At 41.0% G+C, this 22,296-nt stretch overlaps 1 protein-coding gene across 1 annotated transcript; it reads left to right on the top strand.

Moving 5' to 3' along the window:
* The first annotated feature begins 2,398 nt into the window (after nt 1–2,398).
* Nucleotides 2,399–18,302, top strand: scrt2 (scratch family zinc finger 2). The gene is made up of 5 exons (XM_071545877.1): nt 2,399–2,558; nt 6,348–6,626; nt 6,681–7,113; nt 16,433–16,619; nt 17,478–18,302. Exons 1-5 carry the CDS (start codon nt 2,399–2,401, stop codon nt 17,685–17,687), a joined length of 1,269 nt encoding a protein of 422 aa, XP_071401978.1. The 3' UTR covers nt 17,688–18,302.
* The last annotated feature ends 3,994 nt before the right edge of the window (nt 18,303–22,296 follow it).

Here is a 22,296-nt window from a genome sequence, read left to right as displayed (position 1 = left end):
ATATGTGTGATAAATCCTGACCACATTGATTTAACACAGTTCCCTCTTGAAACCTGCCACATCCAAGTTGCAGGGTCACCATCAGTGGCAGGGATGATTTAGAGGGACCCAAGCCAGAAGGCACCTCTAAATGTCAAGATGAATCTATGGCTCCTCAACCAGATTCAACCACAATTTTGGGACCCTTATCAACATAGAATATGCAAATATCTGATATCAATCAAAAGATAAGCTTATCATCTCTGTCAAACAGGCACAAAGGTTGTGGGATCCCTTGGATTTACCCGCTCCCAGTCACCTCACAGATTTTCAATAATTCTCATCTGATTCTCATGTTCTTTCAAAGCTTAATGTGACTTCTATGAATGTGACTGATAAAAAAATCTAATTATGGGATATATAATATATTAAATAAAATAAAATATAATTGCTTCACAAAAGATGTAACTTCACCACATACTTATATGCGAGAAAGGTATTTTGAGTGTTGAAATCTATAAGGATGATTTCACTGATTTCACATTCACTTTTTAAAGAAAAAACAAATACTCTTAATTATCTATTCTATCACCATAGCAGAATTATGAACTATGTATTATTACATCTTACAAAGAGGATTATTTGAAAACATGAATTTGGCTTATTATGGCCAATTGTGTCTACCTAAAATGGAGAAAATTCAATTTCCTACTCCAATGCTTTACTCTTTCAGTCTAAACAATTACTTTAGCAGCACTATTACTGTTCAAAAATAGTGGTAGATTAGAATAGCATAGCATAGCATAGCATAGCATAGCATAGAATAGAATAGAATAGAATAGAATAGAATAGAATAGAATAGAATAGATCAGTTGGTAGCACATGGGACAACATAGATCTACACTGTGTTCTGATGTCTGCACCTTCCCCTATCAGGATCCGATGTTTCAACTTCAGCTATATCACAATATAATAGAAATAGAAGGATTAGTTTTACTTTTAAATAGTTTTGATTTATTTTAATTTTTGTTTTTCTATATAACAGTTAAAAACATAGGATTGCCACTATTCATGTTGAATCAAACAGGTATATAATTTGTGTTTCACTTGGGGAAAACTTCTCTATTGTCGTTTTATGAAAATTCCATAAGAATTTGTTTGTCTGTATAAATATTTTGCTTCCATTCATTTTAACAAGCAACAATGAACACTGAGTTAAAATGATATACATACACAATACAAGTCATAGTGAGCTAATGAGTCCAAACAAATACAAACCAACCCAGAGATATCTGGCCAATTTAGCGAGCACAAGTCTAATTCTAGATTTCACTCTAATCAAAAAAGATGTAATTAATTAATCAGATAATTCATTGCCACGCATGGCAGGACACACATCTGTGCTGTGGTAATGGGGAGGGAGAAACAAGCTGAGCGGTGCAGCACTATTACTTTCCCCCTAGCCTGTTCATCAGCAGTGCTGGAATCCAGTCCAGCTTTAAAAAGGTCCAGCACTCCCAGATGCTCAGATAGCCTGTATAGTGCGTGTGCTGCACTTGGCGTTTTCAGTATGCGAGCACAGTGCGGCGTGTCGACGGGATGGATGGATCTGAGCGGTGCGAGGGTGTCTGAGGTAACCGAGAGGACATGAGGGAGGCAGCGCCTGTACAAGGCAAACATAAACTGTGCCACTTCATCTGAAAACAATGGGGGACAGGACACTGAATGTGCTCTCATCCACGTCTCCATTGTCTGCCCTCCTCTTTTACTCCTCCTCCGAGCAGGGAGCATAAGCGGGGTGAAAGAGGGAGGGAGAGGGAGAGAGGAGGGAGAGAGGAGGGAGAGGGGGAGCAGCAGCGGGGGCAGTGGGGGTCTGGCTGTGTTCTTTCTCCTCTGTCTGTGTGCGAATGCACAGACGGTTCAGTAGTAATTTGATGTGTGTCCCCGGGGACATTTGATGGATTAAAGCTAAGCAGCTCCATTTCGCAGCACCACCTGATCTTCCACTGCCTGTGCCCCATATAAAGGCTGGCGTGATTGCTGATCTCAGCTAGTCTGACAGTCTCTCTCTCTCTCTCTCTCTCTCCCTCCTCTCTCTGTCTGTCTCCATCTCTTCTCTTTCTCGCTGGTCCCTTAAGCCTGCTGCATCACAGGAGCTATCCAGTGCTGAACAGGATCGTTTTTATTTTTTTTTTTTGGGGGGGAAAGCTGGGGGAGCCATAGAGTATCACACAGCATTGCCGTCAGCCTTGTTCTCCACTGGTTTCCATTTTCTTTCTTATCTTATGTTTTTGGCTGTTGTCTCCACATTATTCACAAGGATTACCGTCAAGCCAGCTCCGCTTGTGTGCTTTCTCAGAAGGTCTCTTATTTTTCTCTCATGCTTTTTTCTCAGCTCTGTGTTTTTATCCATTGAAACATGCCCCGTTCATTTTTGGTGAAGAAAATCAAGCTTGATGATTTCTCTTCGTCCAATGTGGCCACCTCTAATCATCATCACCACCTGGACGACTCGTTCACTTTTGCACGCTCCATCACAGACTCGGTGACCAGCCTGGGGGTTCGTCTCAGTGAGAATGGTGAGTTAACATGCCTCTGGTCTCAAAGATGTTTGCTAGCACCGCTGCCCTGTGGAAAAGCTCTGCTGCTGATTTCAGCATGTCTGACATTTCCACAGTTAACACAGAATGCATCCTCTTTTGTTTGTGTGTTAGGTGAAATTTCCTTGTGCCTCAGCCTGTAACATGTCCATAGTGTGTAAATTAACATGAGATGTGACACGTAGCCTGCTGATTTTTGCATCAATATCCCAAATAATCCCCACCAGCAGCACCCCACCCCCATCACCGCGCTCCCAGACTTTTGTTTTTTGACTCCAGTGAAGGACAGACACAATTCAGGTCACAGCGGCGGATTAGCTTATGTAAATAGGGAACAAAACGTGTCTCTAATCAGGAGAAGCTTCAGTTACGTATTTGTATGACTGCGCCAGCCCTGTGGTGGCCGGACATACAGGCTGACTCTATCTGCTCGTCATGCGGGCTAAAAAATTCATGAATATGAGAGATGAGTATCGGATGATACATTTGTCCTTAGCTGTTATTGTCCTTGAGTTCCCATCACAGTCCGAGCCTCCCTTGCCCCCCTCTTCCCATCCAACTGGAGCATGCACAGTCTCCCCACCCCCATCCCTCCGCTACATCTTTCTCTTCCTTCCGGGCATTTGAAAACTAGCAGGGGTTAGAGTTTCAGCCATGCAGGCCTATCGCCGCCACAAGAGACATCAACACACTGTACAGTACAGCCAGGAGGGAGGTGAGGAGCTGGGTTGAAGGGATCGAGAAGGGAAGGAGAAAAAGGAGACAAAAATGCTTGGGGCAGCATTGAGGGGGATCACGTGACGGAGGTTGTACAGTAAACATGAAGAAAGGCACATAGCTGCACTGTGGTCAACACACAGACTGAGGCACTAAGCTCCGGTCCGTGCTGAGAGGCGTCCTTCACTTTCACAGTCAGGTTTAAGCCTGCCGCTTCCATTTTGTGGCCATATTTAGAGGGCCAGATGTCTGTCTTTCTTTGTTGTGATTTGTTATGATATCGCCACAATAAGATAAGCTTCACAGTCCACGGCTAAATGATGAGATGATGCCCACCTGTTATTCAATCGCATTAATGCCAAGGATCAGTGAATTTTAGGTGATCAGCATTAGTGGTATTAACAAGCACATGGATGCATAGTTATTTGTGGTGAAAAGAGGCTGCATGGGTTTGTAAACAGTAATGGTTTGTTAAATTAAAAACAACTTACAGGCTGAACAATAGAAAATTATGACAAGAAATAAAAAATACATTTTTCTTTAAACATTTTTTGAAATGCATTTGTTATAGACTAGCATAGAATTATAGATATATTTACCAGGTTTATTTTTAACTTGGACTGAATGTTATTCAGCTTTAATGCCGTGCAATTTTAGATCATTATGATGGGAAATCTCTGTATTATTATTCTCACCCTCTATTGTTCCTGATTCTATTGTTCAAAACCATGATAAATAAGCATTATATAAAAAAAGAAGAAAAGAACGATAAGGCACTACATTAGCTTTGACAAAAGCCATTTAATTCACACAAAAGAATCTCCCTTTTCATGCTGAGTCAAAAAAAAGGCAAAATAAAAGAATTCTCAACATGGCTGAAATACCTAGCATCAGCACTTCTGCCGTGCCAAGAGATTTTCTTTCCCCCCATTGTGGAGACATTTGACTTGAGTGTCTGTCGAACAACAAAGAGGGGTGGCTGAGAGGGTCCATTAATTACATGCTTGCTTTGCATTAGAGAAATGAGTCTGTGAGCTGTAAAGGCTGATACAGCGCTAGTCCTAAATGATGAACTCCTTGTCTGACCTTGGGTAATTGAAACATATTATACAACTCCGCTTACACTGATACATTTTGCTGAAAAAAAAAAAATAATAATCTCAACAAAATAAGGGCCATATGGTCATATGGAGTGCAGATCTCCTTTAGCTACTGTATGTTCATGAAAGTCTGAATTAATCTTGGCTTGTGATATGGCTACAAATAATTGTTGAAGCTATGGTACTAAATTCAAGAATAATAGTAAGGATATACTTAATAAAATACTTGAATAAAATACAGATTATTATTTTATTTTTTCATTTTTTGAAAGAAAGTGTTGCTGGCTCCCTCACACAAAAAGCAGTCTGTGTGTTTGGAGTGTGTGTGAGTGTGTGTGAGTGTGTGTGCCTGGTGTCTCCCTGTCCCTGGGTGTCACGGTCATGCCTTTGACACGGTGGGCTGTGTGAGCAGAAACCCTTAGGGATGGAGATGGTGTAGTAAGAGAGCACTTCAATTGATTTCCTAATGACCTGCTTCTTGAAGGCACTTCAGCAGGCCTGCCGGTGTAGACAGGTGACCCTCTTCACAAACAATATGGGGATTTTGCTCCTCTGTAATGCCACGTATTAGATATCAGCTCAACTCTGTGCTCAAGTACACCGTGCTCAATAAACTATTATTGTGTGTCGCAGACACTTAATCGGTTCCTTACACTATTTCTATCCTCTCCTGCACTCGGCTGTTCTAACAGCTGTACTATTTTACAGATGATGGCCTATTGATCAGTGCAAAACTTTGAATTTCATTAAAAAGCAGTCAATACCTAATTTCCACTGCTTGCTGCACACAGTGCTTAGGAATGGCTTTTTTTCTGCAGTTATGCACTATTTCTCTCAGGGTAGGAATTGCACCACTTTTTACATTTGCACTCACATGTTCTTCCTATAGGATAGCAACCCTGGAGGTAAAGCACATTCAGAATTCATTCAGCTCCTGAGATTCACTACACAAGGATATATTGACTTCTGTTTAGATGCATTTAGCTGCCAGCAAGCCTATTAGCTCCTATGGCACTGCGCTGCTTCAGAAGGCAAAGAAAGACAGGAATGATGCCAACAAAAATATATCTCTCTGTAATCATGTACTGTATAGTTGTAGACGTTTAAATTGCTCATGGTATTTTGTGCTTTGCTGCATCATGCCTAAACCTGCTTGAACAAGCAGCATAAAACCCTACAGAATGTAACAAGTTGATCTGCTATCTACCCCACTATGTGCCAGAATATATTTCATTGCAATGAAACATCAGTGAATAATACAGAGAGCTCTCTCAAGTCAGAGGTGCAACCTGTTTAGAGGAGTGTTTTCTTATAACATAAACCTTTTGATTTGGAAAAAAAACAACAAACAAAACCCGTTCAGCAATAAAATACTTTCGAAAAATGATGCATGTCCTCAAATTCATTAACCATTTTTCAAAGTTCAGAGTTGAAACATAATGCTGTTCTGTGCCAGTGTCTTCTTACACAGAGTGTGCTGTCTGTTTGACTCATAATGCCAGAGCTCACAGAGCCTTAATTGAGCAAACAGGGAGATAGGCCGCAGCCACAGAGGACTGACATACCGTAGATGAAGAAAATCTTATCATGGGAAGGAGGTCTAATCAATGAGACTACTTTATGTAAGAGGGGCTTTAATGTGCGTCTCCTTTCACAGGAGAATTCTTTGATGAGCTATTATCTGTGCCTCAAATCCACTACTCATCCTCAACGTAATAGTGCAACCTTCCTAAAAGCAGCTGAGCACATCATGTTTTCCTGCATCACCGCGCTATTGTGTATACAACCTGTGTGATCTGGAAAAAATGCAATTTGTTCTGTGCTGCCATTATTCCATCATTCCACAAAGGGCAATCATCCAACATGATAATCATGTAATCACCACCATGTCACTGCGTCCTTATCCATCTCAACCGCTGGCCAACTGTAATTGCGTGCGTCTCTTCCCCAGGCTACATCCAGGATTACATCACGCCATCTGTATACCAGGGGGAGAAGAAGATGGAGCACAAGCTGGCTTCACCGGTGTCGGACCCCCTGTACACCCAGGTGAGCAGCGGAGGGGAGGAGTACTGCGACCCCGACCTGGAGCACCCCGACAGCCCGCAGTCCGGCATGACGGCCAGCGGCTTCTACAGCGGCGAATCGGAGGCCCTGACCGAGGGTTACACCATGGATGCCTTCTTCATCTCTGACGGGCGCTCGAGGCGGAAGGGAGAGGGCGAGAGTTGCGGGGGGAGCTCCAGAAGCAGCACTGCCACCGCTGCGGCCCAGGAGAGGGGAGCCGGCACGCCTCGCCACACCTGCAACGAGTGCGGCAAGACGTACGCCACCTCCTCCAACCTCAGCAGACATAAGCAGACGCACCGCAGCCTGGACAGCAAGATGGCCCGCAAGTGTCCCACCTGCGACAAAGTGTACGTGTCCATGCCTGCGTTAGCCATGCACATCCTCACCCACGACCTCAAGCACAAGTGTGACGTGTGCAGCAAGGCCTTCAGCCGACCGTGGCTCCTCCAGGGCCACATGCGCTCACACACGGGGGAGAAGCCCTTTGCCTGCGCCCACTGTGGCAAAGCCTTTGCTGACCGTTCAAACCTCCGCGCCCACATGCAAACACACTCTGCCTTCAAGCACTACAGATGCAAGCGCTGCAATAAGACCTTCGCTCTCAAGTCCTACCTGAACAAGCATTATGAGTCAGCTTGCTTCAAGGGCTCCGCAGACGAAGACGACTCTGGATCAGAAAACTAACTGCAAGAAGGAAGCAAAATTTTGAACCCCTGTTGTAGGTTCTCAACCAATAACCCTGTTCACTCTGCCCTCCATGCCTTTTTTCTTCCCTTTTTTTAGAAAGCAATATTTTCACTGAGATTACGTGAAGAAACTATAATGATTATGGCAAAGACAATTTCAAAAGATGCTGGATTTTTTCCCTGCACAGTAGCTAATCGTCCACAGAAACATACAATCAAACAACCTTCCCCCAAATAGAAACTGTAGATGTTAGTTGTACACAAATAACTAACAGGTGCACGCACGGATGTGCGCTTACACACACTACACACACACACAAACATGTACACACACACATACATGTACACACACACAAACACACACACACACACGCACATACATGTACACATACACATAAACTAATGCACACACACACACACACACGTGCGTGCATGCACACACACTTACACACACACATACACTTACACAATTATATATGAGGCCTGGCATGTGAATTTTTATCAATGACTATAATGATATTGATATCAATAGTAATAATATTTAGATTCCTGATATTTTATAGCAAATAGTACGGGAAAATGAAAAAAAAAAAACATAAAAAGGACTGTAACAGTGTTCTTTTGTTTTTTAGAGACAAAAATGACCTCTTGTATTTTTATGCTGCTTTTTATTTGCTAAGAATTGAATTCTTTTGCAACTGCCAACATGAACTTTTTATGAAAATGTGAACTATGACAGTATTTGCAAAAAAGGGAGATCATTTTAAAAGGTAAAAGACAAACCCCTTTTTCCACACCAATGTTTCAATTCAACGGATGTTATTTTTCTATTTGATTTTTCTAAATTTATTTTTTTGTGCTTATTATCCCTTGTTGATCAAAAGTATCTTTGTAACTGTGGGTATTCAAACAAGTTAAAAATTAGCTCGTTCTAGTGAATCACATAAGCTACACAAGCTCATAGGCCATAGGTCATTCAATCCAATTCTGAAAGAGCAGGTATTTTGATGTTAGGCAAGCCTGTTGAACAGGTTATCACTTACTCCGTCCAATCAAATTCATGTTCTCGCCCTGATATATTGACTTGGACAAAAACACTGGGAGCCAAACCAAATGATCTATCGTTATAAGTGCCATGTGCGGTGATCCTGTCTATAGCAATGAAAACTCTCGTTGTTCTTCCTCCACCATGGTGGCTTGCATGAACTCTGCTGCCTTTATGGTGCATCATCCAGTCTTAACAAGCAATCTTCCTCCACTGTTTGAGGTGCTCCCCCTCCTCCACTGATACCTCAGAGTGATGAAGGTATGGACTCACACCCTCAGTTACAAAGTGACAGTCAAATAATTCTGTTTGTCTGTTTGTACGTCGCTCAAAGCTCTGCCCATGGTTTAGATACATACCATCTATTTATCATGTAAATACTTTATTTATTTATTTATTTATTTATGTATTTATTTACCTTATTTTTTCAGTGTATTTATTGAAGACTTGTTTCTTAATTTATTATCATCTATTTATTTATTTATTTATTGTTTATAATTGAGTTTAAAAAAATGAACATCCATTGACCTTGTAAGATGCTGCTGATCTTCAAAGAAAATGTTTATATGCATGAAACTGTAGAGAGTCCGAGGGACTTAGTTTTTTAAAGAGGAACAATGTACAGTACCAGTGGTAGAGTACTTCAAACAAATGAATGCAGATGACTTTTGTTTCACGGCAATAACTTTACTGGCACGGCAATTGACATGTATAACAATCATAGCTGTCCTGTTTTCAGTCTATTTAGGGCAATAAAATGAAACAATGAAAATGAAACACTAAAATATTCTCCATTTTGCTGTTTCCAAAAAGAGAAGTCCACTGCCTCCTCATGATTGAAGATTTCTAGCCCCTTTGTCTTCAAATCTCAGGCAATAATTCCCAGAGATGGCAGACCTTGATGTGCTTGTAGATATTCCCCCCAAAAATATAACATTACCCATTTGTAAATTCGCAGCTTGCTAAACTTAGAGAATAGTATAATGTAGGTGTAATCTAGTTACACTAAGTTTTCAAAGGTGGATAAGCAATAATAATAGTGATGCAGTATATATGAGCAAGTCTCAATCCTTTTTACAGTGTAACAGATTCCAAAACTGATAGAAGTGTTGGGGAAAACGTGTGCTGAATAGACCCAATTTGAGAAGAAAGCTTTTATTTTTTTACTATTTTTTTTAACGCCTCTTTTGTTTTAAAGAGCAACCAGCTAAAAAAAAAAACAACTAATCTCTCCTGGCAGCTGAAGGGAAGGTATGGTTTGACTGAATTGCTGGAAGGACAAGTATTACACAACAGGATGACAATAATTCTCATTTAGGGCACTGACATAATAGGGCATTTAAATCAAATTAAAGTCAAAGTCACCGCTGCTTTCAAATCATGCTGCTTGGCTTAAAACAGCTAAGTCGGTCTCAGATGTGTTAAAGGAGAAAATCCCACTGAGATAACAGAATGATTGGCCGTTAGGGGTTAGATGTAGTTTTAACCAGCGCTAACGGGAATGATCTTGACGCAGACTGTCCTGGTAGAGAAAGTTTTCATGATTGTCGTAATAAAAACGATGCACTGTAATGCACTTCCAACTCCCCCATCATTTGTCCCCGCTCCGCATCCCTCACCGCCCGTCCGCATCCCACTGTCTCTAAACAGACGCACGGAGCAGGAGAAGTGCTGAAGTGGGATTGGCGGAGGGTGGCGGAGTGTGGGAGGATAACAGGTGTTTGCAGACAGACTGCAGATAGGGAGCGTAATTGAGTCGGTGAGCGACCTCCAAGGGGAAGGTCAAGCACCAGCAGGCAAATGCACTGTCAGCGATTTGCATATTCTAAATGGATGACACAGTCACAGTAATGGTGAGCTTGTCTTTAAAAAAAAAAAAAAAAGCTGGGGAGAAAAGAGAAAATAGGAGTTTCCGGTCCATCCATCCTTCCCTTTCTATTCCACCATCATCCTGTCAATGGAAGCCTAAGTGCTACAGTTGAATCGCTGCATGAGAGCAACCGAACCACCTGTCTCCTCATTAGCTTGCAGTGCACACATGGCTCGGCACGTCGCTTTATGTTTGCATTATACAACTTTCTATTGAGGCAGAATCATTATTTCCTATAGAGTGGTTTTGTTTTTTTTGCTTTATTTTACTGTGTGAGAGGGATCTATATCCAAAAAGCTGGGGACTGTGATTTAATAATGCAGAAAAACATTGAGATCATCACAAACTCCCGGAAATATAGGTTGAACAAGCTTGTATCTAAAACTGGCAGTATTACCAGATTGTCCACACAGAAAATAGTAATTACAGAAAAGGAGGCACAACTTGATTCTGAACTTAGATATAGGGAAACATTGTTCCTCTTTGATTATTTTGTAAATATATTTGTAAATATATCACAGCAATAATATGACAATGCATGTAGACATTTAATTGCTCTTTTTTATTCATGTTGTCTTTTTAAAAAAAAGACAAATACAGGTACCAATTGCAGTCTGGGTGGCAATGTGAATCAGGGAGTGTCTTGATTAAAAGCTATCTGTTGTAAGTTACCAACAAAACTTCAAACTCTGTGTATTCTGAAAGATTTGACCATGTTCTGTATAATTTTCTGTTCTTGTTTTCTTTTATTTATGTGCCCGGCTTGGCTGCGCAATGAAAAGTGCCAAAAAGTATGATTTCCATGACAAAAGCCTTCAACATATGGTTGGCTGCTTGAAACCTTCCATATGGTCCTCAAAAAAAAAAAAAACTGATTTAGATTTTCCACTTTCTTTCTCACTCTCTCTCTCTTTATCTTTCTATCTCTCTGTTCCAGCTGAGTATGAAGAAACTTAAGCCATGATTGCTGAGGGGTGTTTTGGTTTATCTTGTTCTGCTACAATTAATAATGATGACAACAATAACAATGATAAAGTTAATAAAAACAATAGCACAAGTAACCTACAAGTCCATTTTTATTTCTTATGAAATATTCACTGGACTTTCAAAGGATATTTTGTTTTTATTTAGTATTTTATTATGCCAGGATAGATATTTTGGAGATTATGTTATCACTGCTCAAGGACATACACACACACACACACACACACACACACACACACACACACACACACACACACACACACACACACACACACACAAGATTATGCTATCACTGCTCAAGGAAACACACACTCTCTCTCTCTCTCTCACACACTCACACACACACACACACACACACACACACACACACACACACACACACACACACACACCTGCAGATGTTGTTTGACAGAGCAGAACCAGGCCAGCCTGCTATTCCATCTACTGCATACATTTTTTATACATTTTTTATTTTTATTTATTTATATATTTTTTGCACATCTATCCAACACATAGCTGACAATGTTAAATATGGAATCTGTTTTGAATAGACCTTACTCAACATTAATTCATGAAGTAATTATAGTTATGATAATAATGTGCCATCAGCTGTAGCTTCCTCTCTCAGTGTTTGATGGATTTTAGGAGCTTTATTATCAATTTGCTAACTTATAATTTCAGTTCTTCGAATCTACAACAATTTCAGTGCCAATAACCATTCTTTTTCACAGCGCCTGTCTTCAGCTGAAGAGAACAGGAATGGTTGGATTCATTGACAATACCAATAAAGCTTTGAATAAGACTTCCTGAGATGTAGGGTAATATCAAAAGCAGAGGCATCTGTTCCAGTACTATTAAGCCCTTCCTGACCATTAAATTTTAATGGAACATTGATTTTATGCTGGAACTACTCTTTCTGAGTGACTCAAAAGCCAGAGAAAATTATGGAACAAAATAAAAATGAATCATGGCAGAGGACAGGGATTATTATTCTGGGGCTTTTCTTGATTGGTTTCCAGGGAATATACAACACTTGAATTCAATCGCTTGTGTCCTTCAGTGTCCTCCAGCAGCGCAGCAGCAGTATAATGAGACAGCAGGCTGAGCAAGGACTCGGAAACAAGACTCTTTGCTGCACATTACTCTCCTCCCATCCAACTGCAGGAAAGTGGTGAATGCCACGACTGTAGCTACAAGCCTCCTCGCAGGTCCAATCAGTAAAAGTAAACAAACAAACAAATAAATACATACATATATTGACAAATCTGTATTCGCCGACATGTTGCCCCCTTTTGAGAGTCAAACGCTAAGTTTACACCGAGTGTGTGTGGGTGCAGACTGGAGCGCACTACACCACACTCAGCACAACAGCAGCTCACTGTGTTGCAGATGAGGATGCTCCAGACCGTACATCAACATTCATGTGAGCTGCTCACTGAAAGTTTAGCGTGGCAGATGTTGCCCCTTATCAGATTTTATGATGAAAGTAAATAACTGATTTCATTACATGCCAATGGACTGTAAAATGGGGACCCATGGAATCCAATTACATCACCCTTGGGTGTGCTGCGTGTGTAACAAGAGCAGCTATGAGTGATCAGCGCCGGGACACAGGCAGGGGGACCGTGGCCCTGCATACATATCCCTGCATCACTCTGCTGCATGACAGCCATCGCCACCCACCATCACACACACTCAGGGAAACATAAAGTAAATTATTGAAAACTAACCTGCAAAATTGAGCGCGGTACACTCTCACTTCAAAGAGACTGACCTGAGAGCGCCTTCATCTTTTAAGTGACTGTCAGGGAGGAAAATCAGTCTTCTGATGGAGTAAGGGGCACCACAAGGTTACTGCACAAATCTGCATTCAGCACCAGGTATAGGGCTATTAAACAACACACAGACAGGAGGATGAGATCCAAACCCATCTGTCATTATCGCCTTATTTACTGGTAAACACTATTTATTCACACTCTGCTCTGGTGCCCAGCACAAAGAAATTCCCTCTATTGTTGAGATTATGGGCAGGAAAACTAATAAGGAGAAGCATTATCTTCCTAATGCGTGCTGCTGTCCAAATCAGATTCACTGGTGAAAGTGAGTATTTTAATTGCAATCAGTGTCTGTCTGTTGCTCACACTTGACGCAATACACAACATGACATCTTTGTAATTAAAAGAAAAACTATCAGTACTGAATCCAACAGTCTTTGAACTGGTGTGGGCTCTTGCTCTGACCCTATGCATCCATCTGGCGCCATCTGTTGGCTGATCACCTACTGTCAGCTCACATCGTAAACAATGAAACAATAAAACAAGCTCAGTACCCTTTGTTCATTGATGACACTGTCATCAGCTAAATTGGATGCTTTAACTGGAGGCAAAGTTATGATGTAGGCAATTTAATTTTCAAAATGGAAACTTCATCTCCATCTCCATCTTAACCTGCAGCTCCATCTCCACGCAGTCTACTCATTATAACCAACCTGCATGCTTTCTGACCAAAGTCACTCTCAACACGAGGCTGGTAACACCAGTTGGTTCAATCAGTCAAGGCCAACCAACTGTAACTTCCCCTTTAAGAGCTAACAGTTTGTCTTTTCACATTCTGCATCACAGGAGAGAGATGCTCATTAAAGCGCCTCCATTCCTCACTGTTTCATCAAGTGAGACTGCCAAGCTCTTTAACTCAGTGTTCTTGATGTTTGTGCTGTTTGTGTAAAACCCATCTGTTTCCTCCTCTCTCTGTTGGCAGAGGGTCCACCTCATCCGTATGCTTCTCTTTTTGAAGTCATGTCAAAATCATATTTTTATGCATCTAAGATATCCAACTTGTCATCAGCACTCAGGGAAAAAGTCAAAAAGGGCGCTCCTTAAATAGATACTTTTTTTCTTAATGTACAATAAATGCAGTAACAAGGAAAATAGACAAATGAATTACAGATAAAATAGTTACGAGGTGTTTATAATCTGTTTTAGGGGGAAATACACACTATTTTCAGGATTCCTGAGTGGCTTGTTATGTTGATACCCAAGCTGAAATATATAGTTGAAAAACTGTTAGAAATTTAGTCGTGTTTTTTTTTTTATGTTAACTTACTGTAAGCGTAAAGAAAGACTACAGCATTGCGAGCTTAATCCACATATAAATAACCACTCTCCAAAGAACCACTTGTACTCTCTCCGGATGAGGTTGGGCGAGCAAATTCATTTCAAGGCAAGGAAGATCATTAAACAGAAATCCCATTCTGGGCAGCTGTACTGGAAGGAGATAGCGATGAAAATAATTTCAAAGGTTTAGGCAGCGAGAGCCACCAGTGAATAATCAACATCACTGAACAAATCAGTCACATATTCAGCTGCAAACACAGCAACATCCGCTGCTGCTAAACCGTGTCATGATTTCAGACACATTCATCTATCACAAAGCTGGTTTGAAGACTGAAAATCACCGTTAGAATAATTATCACTTTAAAAGCATGTCAATGTGTTAAAAAAAAAGAAGGTATAAATAAATATAGCTCACTTCCCTGTCGGGGAGCTGGCAGGTAATTTTCTCCAGCTGCTCTAAGTGTGACAATCCCACGGGGACTGAAATCTAATATTAACAGCAAATCATTATGTGGGAACTGTTCTTCCATGACCTGCCGCTGTACCTGTGTGACTAACTCAATCTAAGTAATTGAGATATGTTAGCAACTAGAATACAGTCCTGCTGTGACAGCCGAGGGTCACACAGAGTGTAGTGGGACTCCAAATACACCTCAGCACTGCAGATCATTTACATGTCTATATGGTTTGATTGACATGGTCCGCTCTCTTCATGTGATGCTCTTTTGGCGGTTTGTGATGTAGTGGCTTTTGATTGACAGCAAAGCATCGCCTTGAATATGGCATTGTAAAAAGAAGTGAATGCCCAGGAGGGATATGTCACCATACATATTTACCATCGTTATTCATACGGAAATACCAAGTCATGCAGCCAGGTGCACAGTTTATGAGCAAATTATAGTGTTATTCGATTTTTTTTTTTTTGTTGTTGGCTTTTTACACCATAACCTATTGCAATTAGCTGAATTGCTCTCTCAGAAAAAAGCTAAAAATTTAAAGTGGCTTTCAATGCTTAACTGTTCTGGGAAAATTATGAACCAGATTGCTGCTGCTACTGCTGAGTAACTGTCATTATAATAACGATGCTAAAAAGTTGATTATATTCACTGCAGCAGCCAGATTACAAGGTGTATTTTGTTCAGTTTTATTCTACAAAGCTATATTATGTACTGTTACCATTGTTAATGATTACACACTATATATAGACCTCCTGCATATTGCAACTGATCCCCGTGTGACCAATTAATCAACATAAAAGGCGCTGCCACTGTAGTTCAAAGTATTTGTAATAATTCAATATAATGGTCTGCCTCTCCTGTCCAAGAAATCATTTTTAATTGTCTCATTAGAAGATGCTGTAGCAGTGGATTGGAGAAAACAACAATAGTTCTGTTTCCACTCTACTGCCGCAGATCTTTGAAGCTTTCCACTTACCTGTGCAAAGCTCTGAGCCCAGACGTCCTTTTTGTAACCACAGCAACCTGGCTGGCTCTTTGAAATCTACAAAAATAGCATATTACCAAGTGCTCTTTGAAGGAGGAAGCCTAATATCATGCAACACTCAACAATACAAAACATTCACCTCATTAAAAATTATTGTCACCAAAGGATTCTGAGCTTGTAGCAGTTCTTTTCAACTGTACGACTAATTGCTGGAATGAATTTTAATGAGAGATAGTTTGGCCATGATATGAATAGGCTATCTTGCAGAGGGTGCGCTATCCAAAGGGTAGGCCATGCAGCTTGGGGAAAGTTGATGTTAACTAGGTTTGTTTTGTTTGGATCACTATAACTCATCAGCCACCTGCAATACTTTACAGGCCTGTTTGCATGTAAGAAGCAGGAGACCTGTGACTGATAATGACACTGTAATCTACAATACAACAGCAGGAATGTGGTTCTTACTGGTTCGCACAACAAGACCGAACAGAAAGAGAACAGTTATGTTATATGCTAACAAAACAAATAAGACATGTGTTCCCTTACTTTAGATGGAAAAAAAAAATTCTTTGAGTTCTTGGAGTGCAGAGACCAGACAGGCCAACTAGGGAGAGATGGCGGGCGGGGCGCGATGATGGACAGCGCGGAAGAGCCAATGAAAAGCTTCCTGTGAAAAAAAAAACACAAAACATTACGCACGTTTCATTTCCGCGTTCAAACTCGCGTCAGGGAAGTGAAGAAATAAACACACACGACACTAAGCAACACTAAGCACTGTAGGGAAATGTTTCGGTTGTTTCACGGTACAAAAACCCGAGTGAACCTGTCAGCTTTTTCCCCTAAAAGCCCGTCCATGTCTACGCAGTCCGGTCCGGCCGTTAAAAACAGCGACAACAGGTCGGTTCACTCCGATGGCGTTGAAGAGGTTCACAACGTCCCAATGCATGTCATTACAAGGCCGATCCCTCCTGTACTGGACGAGCACAAAGTTCAGAGCCTTATGAACACAATAAAGGTAAAACATATATACATATTTACTGTTTTGTCGGTGTGTTTGAAGACAGCTCTGTTAACCTATAGAGAGGTGGCTGTAGTTAAAAATGACATTAAAGAGAGACGAGCTCTAATAGGAAGAGATAGTACCTGCCTGGTCTACAATGATGATGTGGAAAATTACTGTTATATTCCTACAGGGTCACATAGTGTGTCTGTTGTAGGCCTAATCTAAACTATGAGTTTATAGTTACCTTGTATTTGGCTGTTATTATTTTTTTTTTATCTCATGGTATCATTATAAAATGTCTGTAATATTCAGGAACATAGGTGGTATTTTTATCTCCTATGATATCACTATAGTATTCCTATAATATTCCTGTAGGAACATAGAGTGTATCTGTGATACACTAGTTAGCATTCTATAGTATTCCTGTAGAGACTTGCAGTGTGTCTGTGTTATTTGTGTAGTATCTTTCTATGAAGAGCAAAGAGATGGCTTCCTTTGATGAGAAGTAATTCAGTTTTGTGAAGTATCTGTGACCACCAGTCAAAAAAGATCAATACTGGCACATCTTAATGATGAATAATGATGAAATAATGAATGAAATTCAGGTAGAAGAAAAAAGCATGTATCCTTCTCAAAGATAGTATCCTTCTAAAATTGATTATAGTTCTTTTTCATAAGAGATTTTAAAGTGGCAATAAAGATAGAGGCTCGAACAGATAGTTACATTTGTCATTTTACACATCAGATTCCAGTGGGTTGTTATCATGCATGTTGCTCATCATTTCCACAGCAACACATTTCTTTTGAATGAGACACTTGCCTAATGCTCCATGCACCTATGAATTAATTGACATTGATCTTTTCCTCCAGGAGACAGCAGACATCAACACCGTTCCTCCGATCGATGTCCTCTGGATCAAAGGTAGAGAAGGGGGAAATTACTACTACTCTTTTGGAGGCTGTCACAGGTTCGCTGCGTACCAGAGGCTGAACATGACAACGATCCCAGCCAAGATCTTCAAATCAAACATCTCAGACCTTAGGACCTACTTGGGTGCCTCGACGCCTGATCTGCTGTGAAGCAGCAGTAGTCTGGGTTGTTTAACCGACATGCTCAGGTAGCTCACGCCTGTTGAAGTTAGACTGCATTTGTATTTCGTAAGTGGGTAAATTTATATTTTCCCTTTAGGAGTGATGATTCAATTGCAGCTGATGACTGCAGAGCAAAGTGTGCACCAGCAGGGGGAAATGTAACTCTTTAGTTATTGTACACAAGACACTTTCCTGTTTAGGAAGCTGCAGCTGAAGGCACATTATTATCAGAACTATAATTACTTCATGAATTAATATTGAGTAAGGTCTATTCAGAACAGATCCCATATTTAACATTGTCCTTTATGTATCGGATAGATACTGTGCAAAAATGTAAAGAAAAATGTATGCAGTAGATGGAATAGCAGGCTGGCCTGGTTCTGCTGTCAGCCAACATCTGCAGGTGTGTGTGTGTGTGTGTGTGTGTGTGTGTGTGTGTGTGTGTGTGTGTGTGTGTGTGTGTTTGTGTAAGTTTCACATTTTACCAAGTAAGTGTTTGTCATTCCCTTGTACATAAAAAGTAACTTAAATTTTCAATTTCCTGCCGTTATTCTCTTCTGCATGTGGCTGAAAACTTAATGAATGAATCATTGGCTTGATCAGACTTCATTGCCATTTCCTATAATAGATGTAATATTTACATTGCCATAGGAATATAGTTGAGTGGCACAAAACGGGGAGAAGGTTTGTGCATTTTGTGCCACTTTCCAAGTGTCCAACAGTTGCTTATAATGCTGCCTTCAGGTGCTCCTTGAGCTCCTGCTTCTGAGTACTGAGGTTTTAAATTGTAAAGTTGTAAATACAACTTTGCACATTCAAGTTCTATTTGTCTGAAATTATATCAAAATGGATCCTGTAACGAAAGTGTTTTGGTGGCAGCTTTATGTCAGAAATCAAGCAGCACAGACCTACTTCTGCACAACAAAAATGAGTGACAACTAAAAGTTAAACAGAGTGAAAATAGAAACCTATAACAATGCTAATAATTTACATAAATAACAAACAATTACATATAGCAACAAAATGCAGTACTTTCAACATCTCTGCAGCTCAGAGTATCATAGAAAACTCCCACTTTCCCAGCGGTATTTACCACTTTGTTGGGTCGTTCATGCTCACTCCACTTATAATTGCGATGTTTTCAACAGGCAGCATAATGTAAAGGAGCCTATAGATAGACCAGATGGGTTGTAGGAGGGGTCAGGTGTCATGAGAACACAGTGCCGGGATCAGGCTGACTGGGAAAAGACTGTCTTCACTCCATGTTACAGTACGGGCTATTTTGAGACAGGCGTTGGAGTCTTGCCCCTTCCTCCCATCATCAGTCTTACCCAGCCGCCGTCTGTAAAAAGGATGCCTCATGTTAACCTTCCAACCCCTTCCAGATTGTGTTTTGCCCAACTAAAGAGGAGAATGAGAAGCAGTCTTTCCTCTGGGATGGCAGGGCTGAGGGTGAATTCATAAGAAAACCCCCCTTCTAAAACAAGACCTTTTCTCTCACATCCTTGCTCTTGACTGACAGGGTGAATGACATCAGGTAGAATTTAATTACATACACATTGTTGTAAATAGGCCACATTGTGATATGCTTGACCAATGCATGGCGCTGCAGTCCTTGACGCATTTATTTAAGAGAACGCATTCCAGTACAATACATTGCACAGATATTGGCCCTTTGCATTCCTTAATCATGCCAAAACTTAATGCGGTGTCCTGCAGGTGCGATGAAGAATCTTATTAAGTGAATGCATCACTGTGGAGTATTTTACATAATAGTCTGTTTGTTGGTGCAGACCTTGAGACTGGCCTTGCTTACTAAATCAGTCGGCTCCCCTGCCTGCATCATAGAGGAAGGAACTGCAGCAGAGCAGAATAATACCAGGTAAACTATACATCGCAGGTCATTACGCAGAGACGAGGCCTTTCCTACATCAGTACCCTCACAATGCGAGCACCGACCCGCCTGATGGCGTCCCTCTGTGGCCATCGAGGAAGTGAGGGGAGACCCGGGGCAGTCTTTACCGGCGAGGCCCTGAAGGACTGTAAATTTCTCCAATGAATCGTCGCGTGTGAGAAGATTTCCTGTGGCTCCCTCACTGTCTGGAAGTAACCATATCCTCAAAGGGTTTTTGACACGCAAAACCGGTATGAAAAAAAAAAACACTGCACCTGTTACTTTGGGGAGCCGTTTCCATGGGTGGTGCTCTACGCTTCATCTTTGAGGATTTAAACGGATCAAGGGGGTTTAGGGGCCAAGAAGAGGAAGTGTTTCAGGTCATTTTTGATAAATGGTTTATTGCCATGTCACACTCCTGCCCTCTGTGCTTTGTGCCATTTGGAATTGTTTTGTTCAATGATGACTTTCGCCAGACTAACTTATGCTGAGTTCAGTTACCGTTTATTTGTGTAGTTGTAATTATTAAAGCTCAGAGACATGGCAGACCTTCAGCGAAAGGTCTTTTTTTAAGGATTTATTGGGCAGGTTAGGATTGTAACCTAGGATGTATGCACTTCATCCAACTGAGCCTTTATTTTTCTTACAGTTTTTGCAAATAGGCTTATAAAGGAGCGAACAACGTGTCCATAGAAAGAGCTTTACCCTCTTTTTGTCTCTCTGTCACTGGTGGGTCTGTAACGTGATCCAGTACAGTGGCGGAATAAAACTACCAAGATCTTACCAAGCCCTACCTAGGGGTGTTTAAACGCACCCTTGATCCTTGCTCCCCTGTAGAGTCTGTCTAAATTTAAAACGAAAGCTGGAAAGTGATCTCTGGTTAGCCAGCTCACCCATTTGTTCCACTTGGGGAGGCATTACAGCCGCAGTCCTTTTGAAGGAGGTTGGGCGTAGGTGTTTGAGGAGATGATGTCTTCTCACAGCTCCCTATCCGGAATTCCATCAGACTACCGGCCGCTACAGGCGTGTAATTTGCGCCAGATTTGCAATGCTGTACTCAACCTCCGACCTCCCTGCTGCACAGAGACGCATTGTGCACCAACCTCCCCACCTCTGGTTAACACAACTCTATGTAGCTTGATGTGATTTTTTTTTCATTTGTCATGCCCCCACAACTTGTATTAGATGTGTAATTCAGATTTGATCAGCATAGACAATAGGTCTTCATTTAAAATACAGTTATTGTAAATTATAAGTGATAACCTTTCGCTATCATACACTACCAGTCAAAAGTTTGAACACACCACATTTTTCTTTATTTACTATTAGTAAAGACATCAAAACTATAAAATAACACAAATGGTATTATGTAGTGACCAAAAAAGTTAAACAAATCAAAACTATCTTATATTTTAGATTCTTTAAAAGTAGCCGCCCTTTGCCTTGATGGAAAGGCAAAGGCTTTGGAGAGAAATTCATATATAGGCATCAACTTCACGATTTATGTTTGTCTAAGAAACAAATTTCAAGCATTTAAGCATAAGCCTTTAGGTCAAAATGGCTTTAAGAGAATGAAAACCAGAACATTCACTCAGGTGTGTCCAAACTTTTGACTGGTAGTACATACATACATGTATATATCGTACCACATTTATTGTATTCTTTGTTTTAACGGTACAGCTAAATAAAACTTTAAGAAAAGACATAAAACATTTTGTCTGTGAATAGGCCTCTGTCTCTCTCACAAGTTTCCCCTGACCCGTCGGAGGATGGTTCAGCGGGACTCAGTACGGGACGCTCTCCTCTGAAATATGCAGTGGCACAGACATGGCAGACAGCTTTCCGCTCTGCGCTCCGCGGCTCAGACAGAGCTGCTGTTCTCAGCGCTCTCTGAAGCAAAACAACACAGGACTCTGCGGGTGGCGAAGCCAACAGGCTGTTGCCTCATCACTATGGATGAATGGCAGCACTTCTTCCGGATGAGCATAAGAGCCTTCCAAAATCCCATGAAATATGAGTGTTGTTCTAAGAAAGCGTGGCTTAACCTTCCATGACTCAGTCCCAAGTCAACATGCTCATACACATACACTTACACACACACACACAGAGAGAGAGAGAGAGAGAGAGAGAAACTTACTGCTTAAGGCATACACAGGCTCACACAGCCCAAATATAGGCTACAAACAAACACAATGATAAATTCTGACTAAGCCTCCATGTGTCATGGTATGGGTGTTAACCATATGGCCACTGAAGCTATACAACATAATTTACTGACTGATAGTTAGAGAGAATAACACTTGTTAACCCCATCCAGTGCCTATAAGGTCTGCTTTATGTAAAATTGCATGTCATTGCTGGGATATTGGATATCACAACACAGAGATAGACAAATTAAAAGTTGTATCATTTTATAGAGATCTTGCGTAGTTTCAGCAGTGCAGTTTGTTAATAAAAATAATGTTAGTAAATGTTTTGTATTTGTATGGAGTTAAATCTCTCTGGATAATTGTTTGCAAGTCCACACATTCACGCAGCCTTTGCCACGTCAGATTCCTGTGTTTGGTTCAGGTCCTTTGAAAGACCTCAGTGCTGCTTCACCAACCAGTCTGGGTGTCTGACAGCATTGTTGATGCAGCTGAGGTACATTGAAGTGGTTGGATGAGCCGGTGGCTGCGGCTGGAGGGGACGTGTGTCGGACTT

This window comes from Centroberyx affinis, unplaced genomic scaffold (assembly GCF_046629955.1).
Source record: "Centroberyx affinis isolate AG114_WGS23_722 - 3 ecotype Tasmania unplaced genomic scaffold, CSIRO-AGI_Caff_v1 ptg005062l_1, whole genome shotgun sequence".
NCBI classification, from domain to species: Eukaryota; Metazoa; Chordata; class Actinopteri; order Beryciformes; family Berycidae; genus Centroberyx; species Centroberyx affinis.
The sequence above is the reverse complement of the archived record's forward strand: the minus strand, read 5'-3'. Positions and strand labels throughout refer to the sequence as shown.

Coding starts and splice junctions, on each gene's coding strand:
- scrt2 (XM_071545877.1), top strand. CDS start 2,399: ATGCCCCGTTCATTTTTGGTGAAGAAAATCAAGCTTGATGATTTCTCT. Junction 2,559..6,347: donor GGTTCGTCTCAGTGAGAATG/GTGAGTTAACAT, acceptor TCTCTTCCCCAG/GCTACATCCAGGATTACATC. Junction 16,620..17,477: donor GCCTTATGAACACAATAAAG/GTAAAACATATA, acceptor CTTTTCCTCCAG/GAGACAGCAGACATCAACAC.